This window comes from Diabrotica undecimpunctata, chromosome 6 (assembly GCF_040954645.1).
Source record: "Diabrotica undecimpunctata isolate CICGRU chromosome 6, icDiaUnde3, whole genome shotgun sequence".
In the NCBI taxonomy this organism is placed as follows: domain Eukaryota; kingdom Metazoa; phylum Arthropoda; class Insecta; order Coleoptera; family Chrysomelidae; genus Diabrotica; species Diabrotica undecimpunctata.
This window is the reverse complement of record NC_092808.1, coordinates 69,370,475-69,389,964: the sequence shown is the minus strand read 5'-3', so window position 1 is coordinate 69,389,964 and position 19,490 is coordinate 69,370,475. Positions and strand designations below refer to the sequence as shown.

Below are 19,490 nucleotides of genomic sequence, written 5' to 3'. Positions count from 1 at the left end.
TGAAAATATTGTGAATATCTGAAGTGGTTCGCAATATCTTCTGCAACAGCACGACTAACGCGAAAGTGTTCAATAAATTCACAATCGTTGTAACTTGACACCGTTTCTTCAATATAATTCTTATTTTTAGGCCTTATACGTTCATCTAGAATTTGTAACAAATCTTCATCCGACGACAATTCTTCAATGTCAAAAACCTCTTCATCAGAAGAAGAACTTTCAGAATATTCCTAAAATATATTTTTTTCACTTCATAAGTTATTTAATCATAGTTAGGTATATCACGTATAATTACCATGTTGGATATTTAATCCAAAAATTTATTCAATAAAGAATAATCAATGTAAATACACCAAACGTTGGAATTGAACAATAACCAATAAATAGTCAGTTCAATATAACTTAGTGAAAAATATTTACAATATAATATATATATTTACAGGTTAAGAACAAGAAACCTTATTTTATTTATTTATACTTAGTACGCCTGCGTCAAACTATTAGTTGGAACATAATCTTCAAACCAGAATGACTATTTGAAAACGATTTGAAAATGGTCGACAAATCTGCAAGAACATCTGACCAAACAGTTGGAGTTTGATATTAAACCTGCACGAACACAATTATTTTACTGCGCAAACTCGCGCGTTGTAAAACCGTTTCCAACTACTGCAGAAACAAACCTATAATATAATCTCCATTTCGAACACTCCGTCTAGTGGATTTAGTAATTATTTTTTTGTTTTTGCGAAGTTAGTTACTTTTTGACAGACTCGAAATGGCTCTATACAACCGAGCACACGTATTTATAGCCAATATTAATAGTAAACAAATTAAATAGTATATGTATAAGCCTGATGGAAGGTGTAATAAATAAAACAAATACTAGATTGAGTAATTGTATAAGCAACAATTTTATTAACTTCACATGCCAGTAACTTAACCTAACAACTGTGTCTAACCTAATAACCTGTCTTGTCACCTCCTGTCATGCCATCTTGTTACCAACATGAATAATATGATTGTCACTTAACTGGGTATCATACATCCTCTTTTCTTTTTTTCTTATAAGTTCAGCTTACAAGGTTTTTTAATTTGTCTCCCTGACCTTGTACAGTAAGTATTATTATGATTTGATGTTTCAAGTATATGATTATTATCAGGGATTAAAACTTATGTTGCTTGATGTTCCTGATGTGTTTCAATACCCTCACTGTCTGGCAATTCATGATATACACAACCATTGCCACCCACATGATGATCATCACCACAGTCTACAACATGTTTATTTACTGATGATCTTATGTGAGATCTGTTTCTTCTGATAATGTTTCCACTGTCATCTTGCAGGATGTATGATCTGGGCGATTCATGTTGATTCAAGATTTTTGCAGACTTCCAGGTGTTATTACAGTGATCAAGGACTGTTACATCCATGTCCCTGTTCAATGGCTTCAATATTGTTGCATTTTTATTAAAAGTTGTCTCATTTAATTCTTTTTTAGCTATCATTTTCATTTCCACATTTTCAGACAAACATGGATGCAACAAATCAACTGAAATTGGAACTTTTGTTTTACATCTTCTGCTATTAAGAAGTTGTGATGGGGAGTATCCCATACCTTTTAATTGGATAATTTCTATAATTTATTAATGCTGACTGAAGGTCTGCATGCTTTCTTTCATCTATAGTTTTCCTTAACATGTTTTTTGCAATTGACACTGCTTTTTCTGCTAATCCATTTGAACGTGGATAATTAGGACTACGAAAGATTAAAGTAAAGTTCCAATTTCTGCTAAACTTTCTAAATTTTTCACTATTATATTGTACGTTGTCAGTTACAAGAAAATCAGGTGATCCAAATCGTGCAAAAACTGTCTTAATTTCAGCAATTACTGAATCAGCACTTTTATCTTTAATGGGTAATACCTCTAACCAGTTAGAATATGAGTCAAATAAAACTACGTAACTTTTTCCAGCATATGTGAAAATGTCGGACCCAACCCTCTCCCATGGTCTTTTAGGTAGTGGATATGATAAAAGAGTTTGTTTTGGGTTTTTTCTAGCAAATTTTTCACAACTCTTACATGCCCTTATATATGATTCAATATCCATCGCCATACCAGGCCAATAATAAATTTGGCGTGCTAGCGCTTTTGTTTTTTCTATGCCTAAATGTCCCTCATGTAGTAATCCTAGAACTTCTTTTCTTAATGAAAAAGGAACAACTAATTTATTGTCTAGAAAAAGAAGGTCATTAGTTATAAATAGGTTCTCCTTAAGTTTGGCAAAGTGTCTGACATTTTCTGGAATTTTATATTTTTGCTCTGGCCAACCACTGATGATAAAATCAAAAACAACTTGTAGTTGGGGGTCTGCTATTGTCTGTTGTCGAAACTGATTTTTTCGTTCCTCAGATAGCGGTAAATAATTGACAATTGAATGAACAGCAAACTCTATCTCCGTATCAACAGATTTTTTGTTGTTTTTTAGAAATGCCCTTGATAGTGTGTCAGATATGTACATGCTTTTTCCTGGTTTGTATGACACAACTAAATCATAATCTAATAATTTTAATCTCATTCTCAGGATTCTTGGTGAAATTGACTGTAAATCTTTTTTAAAAATTGATTCCAGTGGTTTGTGATCACTGTGGACTTTTACACAAGCTCCATAGACAAAGTAGTGAAACCTCTTTACAGCAAATAAAATAGCTAGAGTTTCTTTTTCTATTTGAGCATACTGCTGCTCAGTTTTTGTAAGGCTCCTTGATGCAAAGGCCACAGGTCTGCCTTCTTGCAACAAACATGCCCCCAATCCATCTTTTGATGCATCTGTTTCAATTTCTGTTGGTTTCTTTGGGTCAAATACTGCCAAGATTGGCGAGTTAGTCAACAGATGCTTTAGTTGATCCAGTGAATCTTGATGCTCACTTGACCACTGCCAATCTACATCCAATCTTGTCAAGTTTCTTAACGGGGCAGATATTTTTGATAGGCTTGGTACGAACTTGGCTACATATTTTACCATTCCTAAAAATCTTGCAACATCTTGTTTGCACTCTGGTGTGGGCATGTCTAAGATTGCTTTGATATATTTGTCACTTGTTTTCACACCATCCTTTGAAAATATCTGACCCATGTATTTAACACTACTTTGTTTGAACTGTACCTTGGACTTATTGAACTTTATATTGTATTTGGTAGCACAGTCAAGAACCCTTTTTAAGTACCTGTCATGTTCTGCTTCTGAGGCACCAGTGACAATTAAATCATCAAAGTAAAGGCCTACGCCTTCAAGATCTCCAAATATTTCAAAATTCTTTTTCTGAAATACTTCTGGGGCTGAGCAGATACCGAAAGCCAGTCTATTAAATTGATATCTACCAAATGGTGTGCCGAAAGTCATTAAATCTGCACTTTCATCATCCAGCTCCACTTGCCAATAACCATCCTTCATGTCTAAAACGGTGAAGAACTGTCCTCTACCAAGTAGAGTTACAATTTCATCAACAGAAGGAATTTGAAAATGTTCTCTCTTGATGGCCCCATTAAGTTCTTTTGAATCAAGACATAGCCTTAAGTCACCATTTGGCTTTTCCACAATGACAAGTGGGTGAACCCACTCTGTTGGTTTATCTACCTTTGTTATGACTCCTTGCGCTTCAAGATCACGCAGTTTATTTTTTAAACGTTTTCGTAAAGCATGTGGAACCCGTCTTATGGTGCTTATTCGAGGTTTGGTATCTTCTCTCAAGGTTATATGGTGTTTTGTTGGAAATTTTCCTAGACCTTCAAACATATGTGCATATTTTGTTACTAAATCATTTAAATTTTTAAATTTTGAACTTACTAATGAATCTACCCGTTTGACTAAATTTAATTCTATACATTCCTTAAACCCCAGCAAAGGAACCTGATTTTTTGTATCTACAACTACAAAAGATATATCTTTTTTATCATTTTTAATAACACAAGTTAATGTAACTCTACCTACAGTTTTAATTTTGAACTTTGAATCCCCATATGATACTAATGATATATTAGATTTATGGATATGTGCTGTTGGGGCTATTTCTTTGAGAATACTTAAAGACAATGTGCTTACCTCAGCTCCAGTATCTAATTTAAATGACACAGGCTTATTGTTAACATAAATATCGGCTGACCACTTAGAGATGTGTAGTTCACCATCGAAATAGTTCAAATGAACGATTCTTTCAACTGAACCAATTGAACTAGTTCATTAATTTTCATAGAACTAGTTCACTGCGAACGATTTGCATTATAAATTGTGTCCCAACTTTTAAAGAAGAAAATAATGAATGAATGAGATCATATATTTATTATTTTGAGAATGGGATGGACTGACTAGTTTAAAAAAAGAAGTGTCGATTAGCCTCAGATAACAGATCATAATTCTTATGAACGTGACAATAACATAAACAGTCTTAAATATCATAATGGTTCGGATCTTATGCCCATGCATTGGCTTGAGCGTTGACATGCTGTGTTGTTTCTCGTATTGTAATTTTGAAATAACAATTTTAAGTTATGGTTAAAATGATTGATGCATCTACATAAAATAATATTTTATATAAAAGTGAGAATGAATATGTGATATTTAATGTTCCTAATAGAAAATTCACTGATTTTTTTAAGGTTCTTTTACAAATAACCTAATATAGATACCTATGAGTTTAAATATACGTAAATATAAAAATAAATCATACGTGAACCATATTTATATTTAAAACGGCTAATAAAAACAAATCTTAATAATTTTTTGCACATAAAAAAAATGTTATTTGCAAAACATTTGAGAAATAAATTTAAAACATTTAAACCTAAACATACGATCGAAAGAAATGGTTCCGAACCCGAACTACTTGTACGGTAGTGAAAGAGTGAAAGACTGACTGAAAACCGAAGAAAACGCGCGGCCGGCGCCGAGCTTGTGTGATGATAAGACGAGACATCTGGCAACCAGTTATGTTAGGGTTGGATTTCGATTTCGGTCCTACAAATAGTTCTTTCGCGAACTAGTTCAGTGAACTAGTTCATTTTTGTGAAATAGTTCTTTTGAACTAGTTCGTCTAAAAGAACTAATAAGCACACCTCTAGACCACATATCTTGTCCAACCTCATGTTTACATTTAAAGTTTACTGACCTGACAAAATACTGATACTCACTACCTTCACTCTCACTTCCTGAACTGTGCACATCACTTACACTAGCTTCTGTTACTTGATGCACTTTCTTCTTCTGCTCTTTCATTGCCTTTCTTGGAATTTCTGCTTTGATTCTCATATTGCTCCCACTAGTTTTATGGTCTTCTCTACAAACTTTTGCAAAATGGTTATGGCCTTGACACTTAGCACATGTTTTACCCCAAGCAGGACATCGAATGTCTCTCAAATGATTATATCCACATCTGGTACACACACGATGACATCTTGGTTCTCTTCGTTGAACTGCATTTATTAATGACTCATTTTGTAACATTTTAGACTGGTCTTTACTTATTTCTATCGCTCGACATATGTCAACTGCTTTCATTAACGTTAACTCTGATTCTCTGAGCAGTTTTTCTTGTGTTGCTTTGTTGTGTATGCCCATTACTATTCTATCTCTGATCATCTGGTCTTGTTGGCTATACTCTGTTGTTTTAATGGCTTTCCGTAGTTCTGTAACAAACGAGTCAAATGGTTGCCCTTCTTGCTGGCTAATACTATTAAACTTAAATCTTTCAAATATGACATTTTTCTTTGGTGAACAATACTCTTCAAACTTCTTTTTTACGCAAGTTACTGTTCTGTCTTCATTTTCGTCAAATGTGAAGGTGTTGTACAGCTCTAATGCCTCGTCACCCACCAGAATTAAGAAAACTGCCAGCTTTTTACTTTCTGGTTTGGAGGTTAGGTCCGTAGCTATCATAAATAGATCAAACTGTTGGCTAAATTTGCGCCAGTTTTCAGATATATTCCCATCTAATACTAGAGATTCAGGTGGCTTAAACGTGGATTCCATGATGATACCAAAAAATGATACTCACGTGTTACAATACAAGGTTACAGTTGAGTACCTATCCAAACAAGAAATGGTTACACCACGCAAAGATTATCACACCTGACACCATGTATAAGCCTGATGGAAGGTGTAATAAATAAAACAAATACTAGATTGAGTAATTGTATAAGCAACAATTATATTAACTTCACATGCCAGTAACTTAACCTAACAACTGTGTCTAACCCACGATACACACAGACACGGTATGCCACTATTGATACGTAATTCCGTCCACTTCGCGCATGACGTCAGGTACGAGGACCAACACTTACTACTGACTTGCTATTTGACTTGCAAGTGCTTTGTTTACATGTTATTTTTACGGAACGGAGAGAATATTTTGTTGTTTTTTAATTGTTTCTCATTATTATTAACGTGTTGGATACCCAATATATTATTTGTATTGTATTTTGTAAGTCTGTAGTAAATTTACAATGCCAAATTGTGCCGTGTGTAAGTGCAAAAATTGTAATCAAAGTACAAAAGGTACGAAAATAAAATACTTCAGCTTTCCAAAGGAAGAAAATTTGGCAAAGCAATGGATAAACGCTTGTCGGAGAGAAGATAAAATTAATTTAAAAAATGGTAAGTGTGGAATTAAAGAAAGACCTTAAAGAACTGTATTAAATAGGTAATATATATATATATATATATATATATATATATATATATATATATATATATATATATATATATATATATATATATATATATATATATATATATATATATATATATATTTCAACAACGATTTGCTCAATACATTTTGAAGAGAAGTATTTTGAAATTCCTCTGAAACAAAGATTATTGAATTACTTCCCAAAGAATGCTCGTCATTTAAAGGCTGATGCAGTACCTACTTTAAACTTACCTGGAGGCTCATCAAATGCTGACCAAAAGCGAAAATCTGAGGAAAGAACACTAAGGATTACAAAAAGAAAACGTAGAGAAGAGGTGGAAAATATTATAAAAGCATCAGCCAGTAGTATTTCAAGTTGTACACTAGCACAGAACAATGAAACGGTTACTGAGGAATCACAGCTTCCAACATATGATGAACCATTAATTTCAGCAGTACCAAATATTGAGTAAGTGTTGCAATATTACAGAATGTTAATAATAGTATTTCTTAGATTTTATTAATGGATTTAAAGTAAGAGACTTATTTTATTTCCAGAAGAGACCAGGCTGAACTAATTAAACTCAGACAAAAAGTAGAGTCCTTGGAAGCACAGAAGAAACATCTTTTGAAGGAAATCGAAGAGACTAAGTCATCTACTGTTCGAAAATATCATAGTCTTTTAGCGACAGTGTTTACGCCGGGACAAATTAAAATGTTATTAAACCCAGATAAAAAAATAAGGGTTCGTTGGTCGACAGAAGATATCGCTTCAGCAATTTCATTGCGAAGCGTAAGTCCGAAAGCTTACCGATATTTAAGAGCAAATAATTATCCGTTGCCAGCTCTGTCGACATTAAGAAAATGGGCTAGCAATTTTGATGTCAACGAGGGGATTTTAAAAAGTGTTATAACACTAATGAAGAAAAAGTCATCCGATTTCAATATTCTTGATCGGCTATGTGTTTTGACATTCGATGAAATTTATGTCTCAAATAAAATGGATATAGAGAAAAAACAAGAGCAGGCTGTTGGACCACACAACGCTTGTCAGGCAGTTATGGCACGCGGATTAATTTCAAATTGGAAACAACCCTTGTACTACCAATTTGATCAACCAATATCTAAAGAAATTCTTGAAGAAATTATTTCTGAACTTTACCAAGCCAATTTCATTGTGGTTTCCATTACAAGTGAAATGGGTCCTGGAAATATTTCGTTGTGGAATAAACTGAAAGTCGGACATGATAAAAGTTGCTTTTTCGTTCATCCATGTGACGAAACTTTAAAGATTTTTGTTTTTGCAGATATTCCACATTTGATAAAACTTGTAAGAAATCACTTAATGGACCATGGATTCATTATTGATGATAAAATAATAAATATCGATTATTTTGAAACGCTCCTTAACATATCTACTTCAGAATTAACCTACGCCCATAAATTGACCCAACAACATTTGAATGTAAGAGGATCCATGCGACAAAGGGTCCGTCCAGCAGTGCAAGTTCTATCCAACTCAGTGGCAAAAGCCATAAAATATTGTGGAGAGAGTGGCCTTATGCCGAAAAATAGCTTTTGGCAAGAAGCCTCTGATATGGTCCAACTGTTCAATGACTGGTTCGATTTGTTCAACTCACGTTCAAAATTCACTTCTAACTGTCCAGGAAGAAATGCTTTCGGTACAGATATTAACAACCAACGACACCTACTGGATCAAATGATGGTATTCATTAAGTCTATGAGAGTAGGCACTCACAAGAAAATGATTCCCTTTCAAAAAGGAATTTTACTTACAAGTACATCAATGTCGCAAATGTACGATTATTTGAAAAACAAATACGATGTGGAGTATATATTAACTTCCAGACTAAACCAAGATGTTCTTGAGAACTTTTTTGCATATATTCGGGGCATGGGTGCAAGTAATGATCACCCTTCTCCCCTCGATTTTCGGTACAGACTTCGATGGTACATTCTGGGCAAAAATTCGTCAGCAATTTTCACAGAAAACCGAAATACAACAGATTCTAATGAGGAGTGTTTGTTGGATATTCTCAAGGAGTCTCAGGGCGTAACATCTGATCTAGAAACAGAAGAAGTTTGCTTGACACAGAAATTGTTGCACAACCTTGCAAAAATTGACGAGCCGCAAGAAACAAAAGAATATGCCGAAAAAGAAATTATGACAATTTCTTTTGTAGAACCATATTATTTGCAAGACGAATTTATCGATAACGAAATAGGGCAGCTAATGCAAGATTTTGAGGTAAAAGAAAAAGTGAGTCAAGAATCACTTAAATATATTGCAGGATTTGTAGCATACAAATTTAAAAATAAATACTCATTGGAAAACCCCACTGCAGGTATGGACATAACTAGGGCCCCTGACTGGATACAAACTCTCTCTAGAGGTTCTCTTATACATCCAAATGATGATTTGTGGGAAGTTGCTCTGAAACTTGAGATTGAGTTCCATAAAATGCATGGTAACTCTTTATCTAAAGACAAGAACATTTTTCATAAATTAGCTGATAAAACCATGTCACAAATAAAAACCACGTCTGTGCCTTACGAAGTTGTCCTTTACTTTGCTAAAACTCGAACATATATTAGGCTACGAGAGTTAAATAGAAAAATTAGTTTTAAGAATGCTCAAAGAAGCCTAGAGAAGAAAATGTCAAAATTTACCAATTTTAAAAAATAATAGTAGATATCTTTTTACTCTATCTTGTAATAAGATATCTTGTAATCATTTATTCTATAAAATGTCGGTTAACCATGTTATTTACAAGAAGTTATAGATGATGAAGCAGAACAGTTGTTGCAAAATTTTGAAATGAAAGAAACAGTAAGCCAGGAATCACTAAAATATATAGCAGGCTTCGTGGCATTTAAATATAACAAGTACTCTCTAGGAACGTCTACATGTATAGACACAAAAAATGCACCTGATTGGATAGATGCTCTTTCTCGAGGTTCTCTCGTGCAACCCAATCATGAGTTATGGGAAGGAGCATTGAAACTCGAGTCTCAGTTTCATAAAATGCATGGCAATTATTTATCTAAAGAAGTAAACAAATTAGCTGAAAACACGATGGCCGAAATACAAAATACCACTGTTCCTTATGAGGTTATCCTGTGTCTTGCCAGCACTAGAACTTATATAAGACTGAGGGACCTGAATAGGAAAATAAGTTTCAAAAACGCTCAAAGAAACTTGGAGAAAAAGATGACAAAATTTACTAATTTTAGAAAGTAGACCTACAACTTTTATCCATGAGAAACTTAATTCGGGAAGCCGACGCCGCATAGGAATAAAAACAAGTATGTATTATATTTTGTAACAAGTTTTTTAGTATTATAGTATAGCGTATTATTGGAAGGACATGTTGTATTTGCTCTTATATTTTATTGTATTACATTATTTAACGAAATATTAACCTTTTTCCAAGGTTTGAAAGTCGTTAGAATATCTTAGTAATTTAATAGTTCAGTTTTTCTTAATTAATCTGGTCAAAGAATTCAAAACATTCAATAATAGCTATATAAGATCAAATTGACAATAAAACGCGTTTTAAAACCTCATTTTTGGTATAAAAAATGTAAGAATATTTATTATAGTATGTAAGAAAAAATATACCTAGTAATTACAAAAAATGTAAGAATATACATTAGCGGAAAAACGATAATCTTTATATTAATATCAGCATTTGTCATTTGAATATATAATTTATGAACTTATCGATATTGAACAATTCCGTAAAAATAGCTAATAATATTTATAAAATTCGTTTTAAGTATATCCTACCCAAAAATTAGCTATTATAATTTTAAATAACTGAAAATTCTGCTTTCAACTACGCTAGCACCATTAGAACCAGTAGAGTTTTACCTCGCAAGTGACGTCACGCCAAGCGACAGAGATGTTGTCAATATGCGCATTGGCATACCGTGTGTAAGTGTATCGTGGTCTAACCTAATAACCTGTCTTGTCACCTCCTGTCATGCCATCTTGTTACCAACATGAATAATATGATTGTCACTTAACTGGGTATCATACAGTATATAAAATAGAACTTTACAAATTACCGACAATCAATATTTATTTATTTGCACCATATGTAATAAATAGTTATGTTAAATTATAACAACTAAAATACATCTTACCCAAAATGTTATGGGGTTAGTATGCCCCATATGCCCTTCCACTATTTAGAATAATTCTTCTTTTTTCAAAGAAAGAAGTCTGCAATAGTAGTGTACTTGAGCTATTAATACTGAGAAGTAGGAATTGTTGTGTTGTAGGTTTCCGACAATGAATCTGTCAAAATATGCCCGAGCTAAGCGAATGGAGTTTACCAGTTTTGCATCCAACTGCAAAATTGTTTAATTGTAATTGTGTAATTGTTTAATTTTTTCATGAAAGTTATAAAAATAAATTTGTTCTGTGGTATAAACGTTGGTGTTTATATAAAAGTTAATGACTTTTGGCGTAGTGTTTACATTTTTCATGTTCGTGTTCATGTTGCATTAGTGTGATTATTGTCTCTGGCAGCACAGCATGATTTCTAAAAATTGTTTAATATATATATATATATATATATATATATATATATATATATATATATATATATATATATATATATATATATATATATATATATATATATATATATATATATATATATATATATATATATATATAGAATAGCTCATCCCACAAATAGGTAATATATATATATATATATATATATATATATATATATATATATATATATATATATATATATATATATATATATATATATATATATTACCTATTTGTGGGATGAGCTATTCTGTCTCTTATGCACTTAACCAGCATAAAAACTGTTTCCTTTGGTAATCGGAATCTATTCAAAAACTCATTATCTGACCATGAAAATGATTTTCTCTTACTCGAAAAACAGGATTTTTTAACAGAGGAAAAATTATATTAACAACAGCTAAGAAATCTTCATCCTCTGTAATATCTCCATCATCAAAATCAAACACACCATTATTAGCAATAGCCATAATTATTATTATAGACACGAAATTATAATAGATTATTGCTGTAAATCTTATCTAAGACTGCAAATTTGAAGCAATAAAACACAATATCTAGTGATATAACTATGGTTGTTTTAATCTGGAATTGTCTAGACAATATTTAATTTAAAACCAGAAAGTAAGGTTACAAATCTCTAGTTAACACCGTTAATCCTTCGTTTTTGGGCGATTAAGTTAATCTCTGGTTAACAGATGGTTAAGTGTTAAACTTGCATTGAACAACGCTATATTAAGTTTAACTGAAGATTATTTTTAATCTGAAGATAATCTTCAATTGAACAATCAGCCCTAAAAGTGCCCAAATAATCTAAAATACAGAAAAAATAACAAAAAAAGTACTATGAATAAAAAAAAATTACATAAAAAGAAAAGTATATATACATGTCTTAATAAAAAAAAACGTAACTAAAACATATTAAATATCACTGTTTTTTACTGTCAAATTATGAAAAAATGGGTAAAATTGTTTAAATTAATCAAGATTTTTAATATATCAAAACAATATGGCAGCCATGCGCAAGAAGTTAAATTTTATGTACTTTTGACATTGTTGCCAGTTTTAACCTTTAAAAGATCTAAAAATTTCATGAAAATTACCTTATTTAAAACAGGTAGATGCAATCTTAATAACCACGTGCAAAACGAGTACCCGTTAACCATCGTCTTATTTTATTATTAAAAATGTAAACCAATAAACCAAATCTAACCTAACACTGGTAAAAAAAGACAGTAATAAGAATAAAATTTTGTATAATTAAAAATCAAAATTTTTATTTTTCATAAGTAAACGTGATAATAAACGTAAAGTAACGTAACCAAATCTAACCTGACCCTTGTAAAAAAGCTATAATTTTCAGTTAAAAGTAGGTAATAATTTATAAACTTTACGTTTTAGGTAAATTTTTATTTTTGATTAGAAAACATAATTTTGAATAACTATGGCAACACTGGTTAAAATTACCCTTCTTGGCCATAAGAAACAGTTGTCATTCCTGTCATTTCTTGTTGTTTCATGGTAAATAATGGCGAATAATGGCGGTGGGTTTTAAAAATCGGGCATATTTTAAATGGAAATTACATAAAAAAGAACGTTTTGCACCGAATAAAAATCATTGCACAATCATTAGTAAGTGAAGTAGAATTCATTGATATAAATTTTATCTCCGTAGACATGGTTCCGGCTTATTACACTAGTACCGAAATTTTAGTGTTGTTTTCTATAAAAACTTATTTTGAATTATCGAAGAAACGTTTTTTATTGTAGTTGTACATCGTACCTATTGTCTTCGTATCTTTTTATAAGGTAGGATAAAACTTTAAAATTTCATTGTGTATTAACGTAATAATAATGTTGATGAAATTTTAGAATGTCAGGCACAGGTTGTAGTGTGTAGGAAAGATATTAAAAAAAATGGAAAAAACAGTTATGTAATTCGGTAATTCATTCAATAGTTAATCCAGTATTGATGAAAATTCAGTATACGGAGATTGTAAATGGAGATTGAAGTCCTAGATTTACGTAAATCCTGCATTAACATTGGATAAACGTTAACAACCGGTTCTAATTAATTTTAAGTACCAAACTGGCTACCTATCAACAGTTTTCCATAATTAGGTATTATAATCCACTAGAAATCTTTATTTCGTAACTATCTTTACTATTTTCCACACATCAAAGACAAAAACGACGATTAACAATGTTACGATTCAACTTACTGTATTCTCCGACCTAATTTCGGGCTTAATGTAAGTCTACGAACCGTGAACTCAACCAGAAACAGTTGTCATTCCTGTCATTTCTTGTTGTTTCGTGGTAAATAATGGCGGTGGCTTTTAAAAATCGGGCATATTTTAAATGGAAATTACATAAAAAAGAACGTTTTCCACCGAATAAAAATCATTGCACAATCATTAGTAAGTGAAGCAGAATTCATTGATATAAATTTTATCTCCGTAGACACCGTTCCGGCTTATTACACTAGTACCGGATAATCAAATACCTCGGTGTACTATCAGGGTGGACACCAAAAAAGTAAAAAAGAAGAAGAATTTTTAAGGTTAAAGATTTTCAGATCTCATTCTCATTATTAGATAGGTACAATACCATGGTACAATGAATACACAAGGTATGATATTGCGCATGACATTTGACAGCTGGCCCAGGAGTGTGACGTAGTTAAGATCGCCTGAACCACCTCGAACCCATTATTACAGCTTAACGTACACATTAATTTTGAAATTATGGTTAAAAAGTGATCTAATTTTTTTTTAAATGTTTTGTTTTGGTTATAATTGAATAAAAAATATATTTTCAGTAGCGTAAAACCTTTACTACTTCTCTTAGAGATTCAGGCAAAATATTTATTTTTGTTTTCATATAGTAATAGTATAAGTACTCTTTTTGTATGCAAATCCCTTGAAATTTAAAAATTTTCTGCAGAGGAAATACTGTGAATAGGTAAATAGTAGTAGATTTGCTTATTCTGATTCACTGTCACTCACTTCCAAGCAGTTTTACTGAAATAGAGTACAATAGAGAAAAATCTGTTTTACAATTCAATACAATTTGTTTTACAATGGTTTTTTAGATGAGTTATAATGAAATTTAGTAAAATAAAAAATATACACATTACTATAACCTACCGATTATTATATGCAAAATTTACTTATCAAACAATATAATAATATGAAAATAAGACACAAATTAGTTCAAACGCAAAACACAATAAATATCGACTTCAGACGACTTTACACCGGCAAGACAGAAAGCTTGTATAAAAAAAAAAGTTCAACAATAATATCGGTTATCAATGGTGACTTTTGCAAATTGCAAGTTATGAGATAATAAATATATTTTAAAGAATCTTAATACTGACTGAGTCATCTATTTTATAATAGATAAATAATTTTGATATATGCTTATATATGTGTCTTTATACAAATGGTGTTTAGTTACTATTTATTTATACTGTATAGTATATAGTAGTTATTTGCCATTGTATATCTGGTTTTGTACCTTTTTCAAAGTACGCTGTGCAATTGCTTGTTGCAATGGTGACAATGAAGATAAAATCTTTAGGTTTCATACATTTCCTAAAGATAGCGTGACCAGAAAACTGTGGATTATATCTTGTTGTAGATAGGATAATTTTAATTGTAATACTGCAAGAATTTGTTATACACATTTTAAAACTGAAGATTACCAAAGAAATCTACAACAGGAACTTTTAAATTAGGTTTCTAAAAAGGGTCTAAAACTCAAACCTGAGGCAGTACCTAGTCTTTATTTGCCTAAATCAACATCGGCTACCCTTTTAACCAACCAAAAGAAACGCGTACAAGGAGGCGAACACAGAGAGTCCAAAAAGTATGTTGAGCAGCTTCTTACTACCTCTAGGTCAACGACGTAAGTCTAAATCTTTATTTTTATCAATTATTAGTCATGAAACCTTAATGGTTTTTTCATATCGATTTGTTAAGTAAGAAATTAGCCTCAGCCTGCTATGCAATTTGCAATAAGAACTGTTTCGGAGGAAATCAATTTAGCATCTTCCAAAATAACATATTTTTCTTTGTTAAATCATGTTATCATTATTAAAATATACAATGTTATCATTATTATAAACAATACCAAGATAATTTTATGTGTGAATATTACAAAAATGTCATTTTAAATGTTGTGCAATATTGTGTGCCCTCACTACACTCATATTCGATGGCCAGCTAGCTCAATCGATATAAATAAAGTTGACTTTGTCATTATTTATTTTGATTTTGTGTTTAGTTCAGTAGGTATATATACGTACAAATTTTGTGTACCTCCATTACCACTTTTCTGTATCTTTTTAAACATCTGAAATATCGAACTCTGGAGTATAAGTTAATTAACCTGTACCTACGTGTAATAAAAGATAATTAAAACTTGTCTTATAAAGGATATCTATGTTTTATAAAGGATAAATATTATAATAACATAATTTTATCATCTCTTTATAATTACTATAATTAAATTAGCCAAATTATATAAAAAAACTTAAAATTAAAAGTCTTTCCTATACAACTACATTCAAATGTTGCGGGAATAAGCGATCTTGACTACGTCATGCGCGAAAGCGAACCGATTTTGGAACATTATGTATCATACCTTGTGTATTCATTGTACCATGGTACAATACATAGATAAAGAATATATATTACCGAAGTACAATAGAACACAGTTAGTAAGTAAACTCCATTCGCTTAGCTCGGGCATATTTTGACAGATTCATTGACGGAAACCTACAACACAACAATTCCTACTTCTCAGTATTAATAGCTCAAGTATACTACAATTGCAGACATCTTTCTTTAAAAAAAAAGAAGAATTATTCTAAATAGTGGAAGTGTATACTAAACCCATCAAATTTTGGGTAGTATATATTTAAAAAATATATTTTAGTCGTTATAATTTAACATAACCATTTATTATATGGTGCAGATAAATAAATATCAATTGTCGGTAATTCGCAAAGTTCTATTTTATTTACTATTTAGTTTGTTTACTATTAATATTGGCTGTGAGTACGTGTGCTTGGTTGTATAGTAATTTCCAGCCACTTTTAGTCTGTCAAAAAGTAACTAACTTCGCAAAAAAATAATTACTAAATTCACTAGACAGTTCGGACTGGGAATAGCGAACCGAGTTTAATAAGTAGTAATAATAAGTTCCGGTAATGGGTTCTGAAGAAAAAACTGACTTTAAGGTGAAAACTGAAGATAATGACATTAAACCGTCATTAAGTGGAACAACAAAATTTCCATCGGAAACAAAATATGCCCTTATCAAGAATAAACAGGTTAGAAATGGACAATATCAGAAAGAAAAACGGGAAAAGAAAAAGGTATAATTACATTTTTAAATAAAATAAATTAGTTCTCAATTAGACTTATAAGTAGAATTATACATATGAATCAACCCTTTCTGTTAGTTATAAGGTCCCACTGCAAGGTCACTACGTTCATAACGTAGCCAATAAAACTCACAATTTTACACACATTTAAGAATAGGAGAATACATGGATAACAGGTTGCCAGACAAAAAGTGGCCGCAAATAGTTTTAATGCAATTAATGGTAATTCATTTTTTGAAGGAAAGTTTAAATTTTCTTTCCTTCGTTTATTTTTTAAATAAAACACGCTGCTCATGATGTATGTACATGTTGTTTATATCAAATTAAAGCTAATTTTTTTAATATAATTAGTTAAGGTTGCTTGAGAAAAAATGGTCCCAAATTAGGATTGCCAGCTGTTACAAGTGTGAGGTATCAAAGATAATGTAAAATAGAGAGCACACAAAGACACTGGTTTAACAAGTGATAATATGTATATTATTAACACTATCTATTGTCACATACTTTAAAAACTCACAACTGACACAAGCCAAGTCAAACCGGTGGTGTTATATGCTAGCTCTCTTTTACTTTATCTTTGGTACGTTACATTTTTAGCAGCTAGCAACTCTAATTTGTGACCATTTTTTTATTAGGCAGCCTTATTATCATTGTATTAAAAAAAATAGCTTTAATTTGATATAAAAAAATGTACTTATATATGTCATGAGCAGCGTATTTTATTTAAAAAATTAATGAATGAAATTTTTGTTAAAAAATTAATTATCATTAATAGAATTAAAATGTTTTTCTGGCAGTTTTTGACTAAAAGCCTGCTGTCAATTATTCTTCTATGCTTAAATGGTAAATTATTGTCAATTATTCTCCTATCCTTAAATTAGTACAAATTTATTTGCATACTAAAATAGTAGTAGTAAAAAAACTACAATTGCCATTTGGATCGCCAACCTTCGAAAGGAGACGGCACCATGAGAAGAAGCAAATAGTAGGCCTGGTCTGGAATCTTTGGTAGTGGTAGATTCTTTTGGCAATCAAAGAAAAATATTGCTACTGTATCTTCTCTTAATAACTCATAAAACGCTTTACTCTGCAGTTTGTGTGCACGCTGTTCTGTCATTATCTTTATTTTTTCTTGTGGATTTGTGATTTTTTTTTCAGTTTTTCTGAAAATTGGAGACATCGTGAATATAGATCAACTTTTGGTGATCCAAAACCAATGTTATATTGTCGTACAAAAATATTTCTGAAAGCACTGTCTTACTTTTAGATGTTCCTACGTTGTAGAGTTATACATCTTCCACAGTTTCGATATATTTAGTTCACAAGGCAAATATTGTCTAACAACTGTTTTTATTCCTGGCATAATGAGTTTCGCAGCAAGTAATAGATTCAATGAAATGTGTTATAACTGGCTTTATACAAATTGATTTTTTTGAAGTTCTATCATCTCTTCTTCTTTCTGCTGGCAAAACTCCTGTTTTATGATTTCAATTCAGTTTTTTCCAATATCCAGTATCGCTACGAATGTTTTTTTACAAACAGGAATTGATGCTCTTGAAGTGTTGATGGTGTACTTCACACTGACTGTTTTTGGTTTAGACCATTTAGGCTAACCAAAAGGTTAGCCTAGACGGAGGTTGACCTTCTTCTTCTTCAGGTACCATCTGCGCTACGGAGGTTGGCAATCATCATAGCTATTTTAATTTTTGAGGCAGTAGCTCTAAAAAGTTGTTTTGAGCTGCATCCAAACGATTCTCTCAGCTTGAGCAATGAAATTCGTCTTCTTCCGATGCTTCTTCTGCCCCTGCGATGGTGCTGGGGGTTGACTGTTTTCTTTAATTTTTGTACCGGGTCTTTTTGGATTATTTGTCACGCAGTGCTTCAATACAAATATGTCTTGATAGGATTTCGATGGTTTGCTATAAAAGCTTTCATTAAATTTTCTGATATCGGTCATTGTCAACGAGGAACATTGATGAATTTTAGTGTTATGAGTGCACCTGGGAAATTCAGGAAGGCATCGCCAAAAATACCTAAAAAAGTAAAATAATATAATCCGACCAGTTGTTAAACAAAAACTTCGTTGTGAACATACCTTTGTTTTTTTTTGCTATTTCTTGTTCCACTGATCCTTATTTACCAATGGTTTTCGCCCTTTAGTAGCTGGACTTGGTTCAATAATAATGTTATTCATCTTTACAATCTTTAATTATTTTTTTATTTTCATGAGCACTAATTCATAACATATGTTTACCATGTTTGGTGTTAATGTGAGTACAAAGTATGAACGAAATACAAGTTTAATAACAAACAGCGCAAACATGACAGCACATGACTAAGAAGTATCCAGATTGGTTTAAAGGCAAATGTCTGCCTTTGCACGTAACAAGTGTACACAAATGTCTGATTTTGCATCTAAGGCTAAGTTTCAACTGTGAATAATGCCATTTAAATGTCTGTTTATGAACATAAGGGTCCTATCAATGTTTACATATGGAATCCATATATAACTCATTTTTTTTTAAATGTCAAATGTGTAGTTTTGCTTTTAACGCTTCAAATATCAAAATCACTTAGGTATGAAAAAATTATGTTTGCATTAGATTCTCTAAAATTTAAATAAAAATCAATAACTAGTCATAACATAGTACAAAAAAACACTTAAACAATATGACTTACGAACATCCACTTTGGTGTGGAACATTGTTAGTTGTTATTCAAATTGGATTTATGTATACAACCTGGAAACCAAGTAAGAACCAACAGTTTAAGTGTTCCAAAACAAAGGAGAACCAACCAATACACAATATTCTGT

General features: G+C 31.5%; 1 protein-coding gene across 2 annotated transcripts in view; it reads left to right on the top strand.

Moving 5' to 3' along the window:
• The first annotated feature begins 15,936 nt into the window (after positions 1–15,936).
• Positions 15,937–19,490, top strand: part of LOC140442676 (probable ribosome production factor 1) — a 207,170-nt gene continuing 203,616 nt past the window's right edge. The window contains exons 1-2 of one of the 2 annotated variants that reach the window (XM_072533670.1): positions 15,937–16,014; positions 16,474–16,666. In XM_072533670.1, coding sequence (XP_072389771.1) covers positions 16,499–16,666 — 168 coding nt within the window. In that variant the 5' untranslated portion in view covers positions 15,937–16,014; positions 16,474–16,498. Of the gene's footprint in view, positions 16,015–16,154; positions 16,667–19,490 lie in introns of those variants that run through there. The other variant, XM_072533669.1, reaches the window with a different exon arrangement.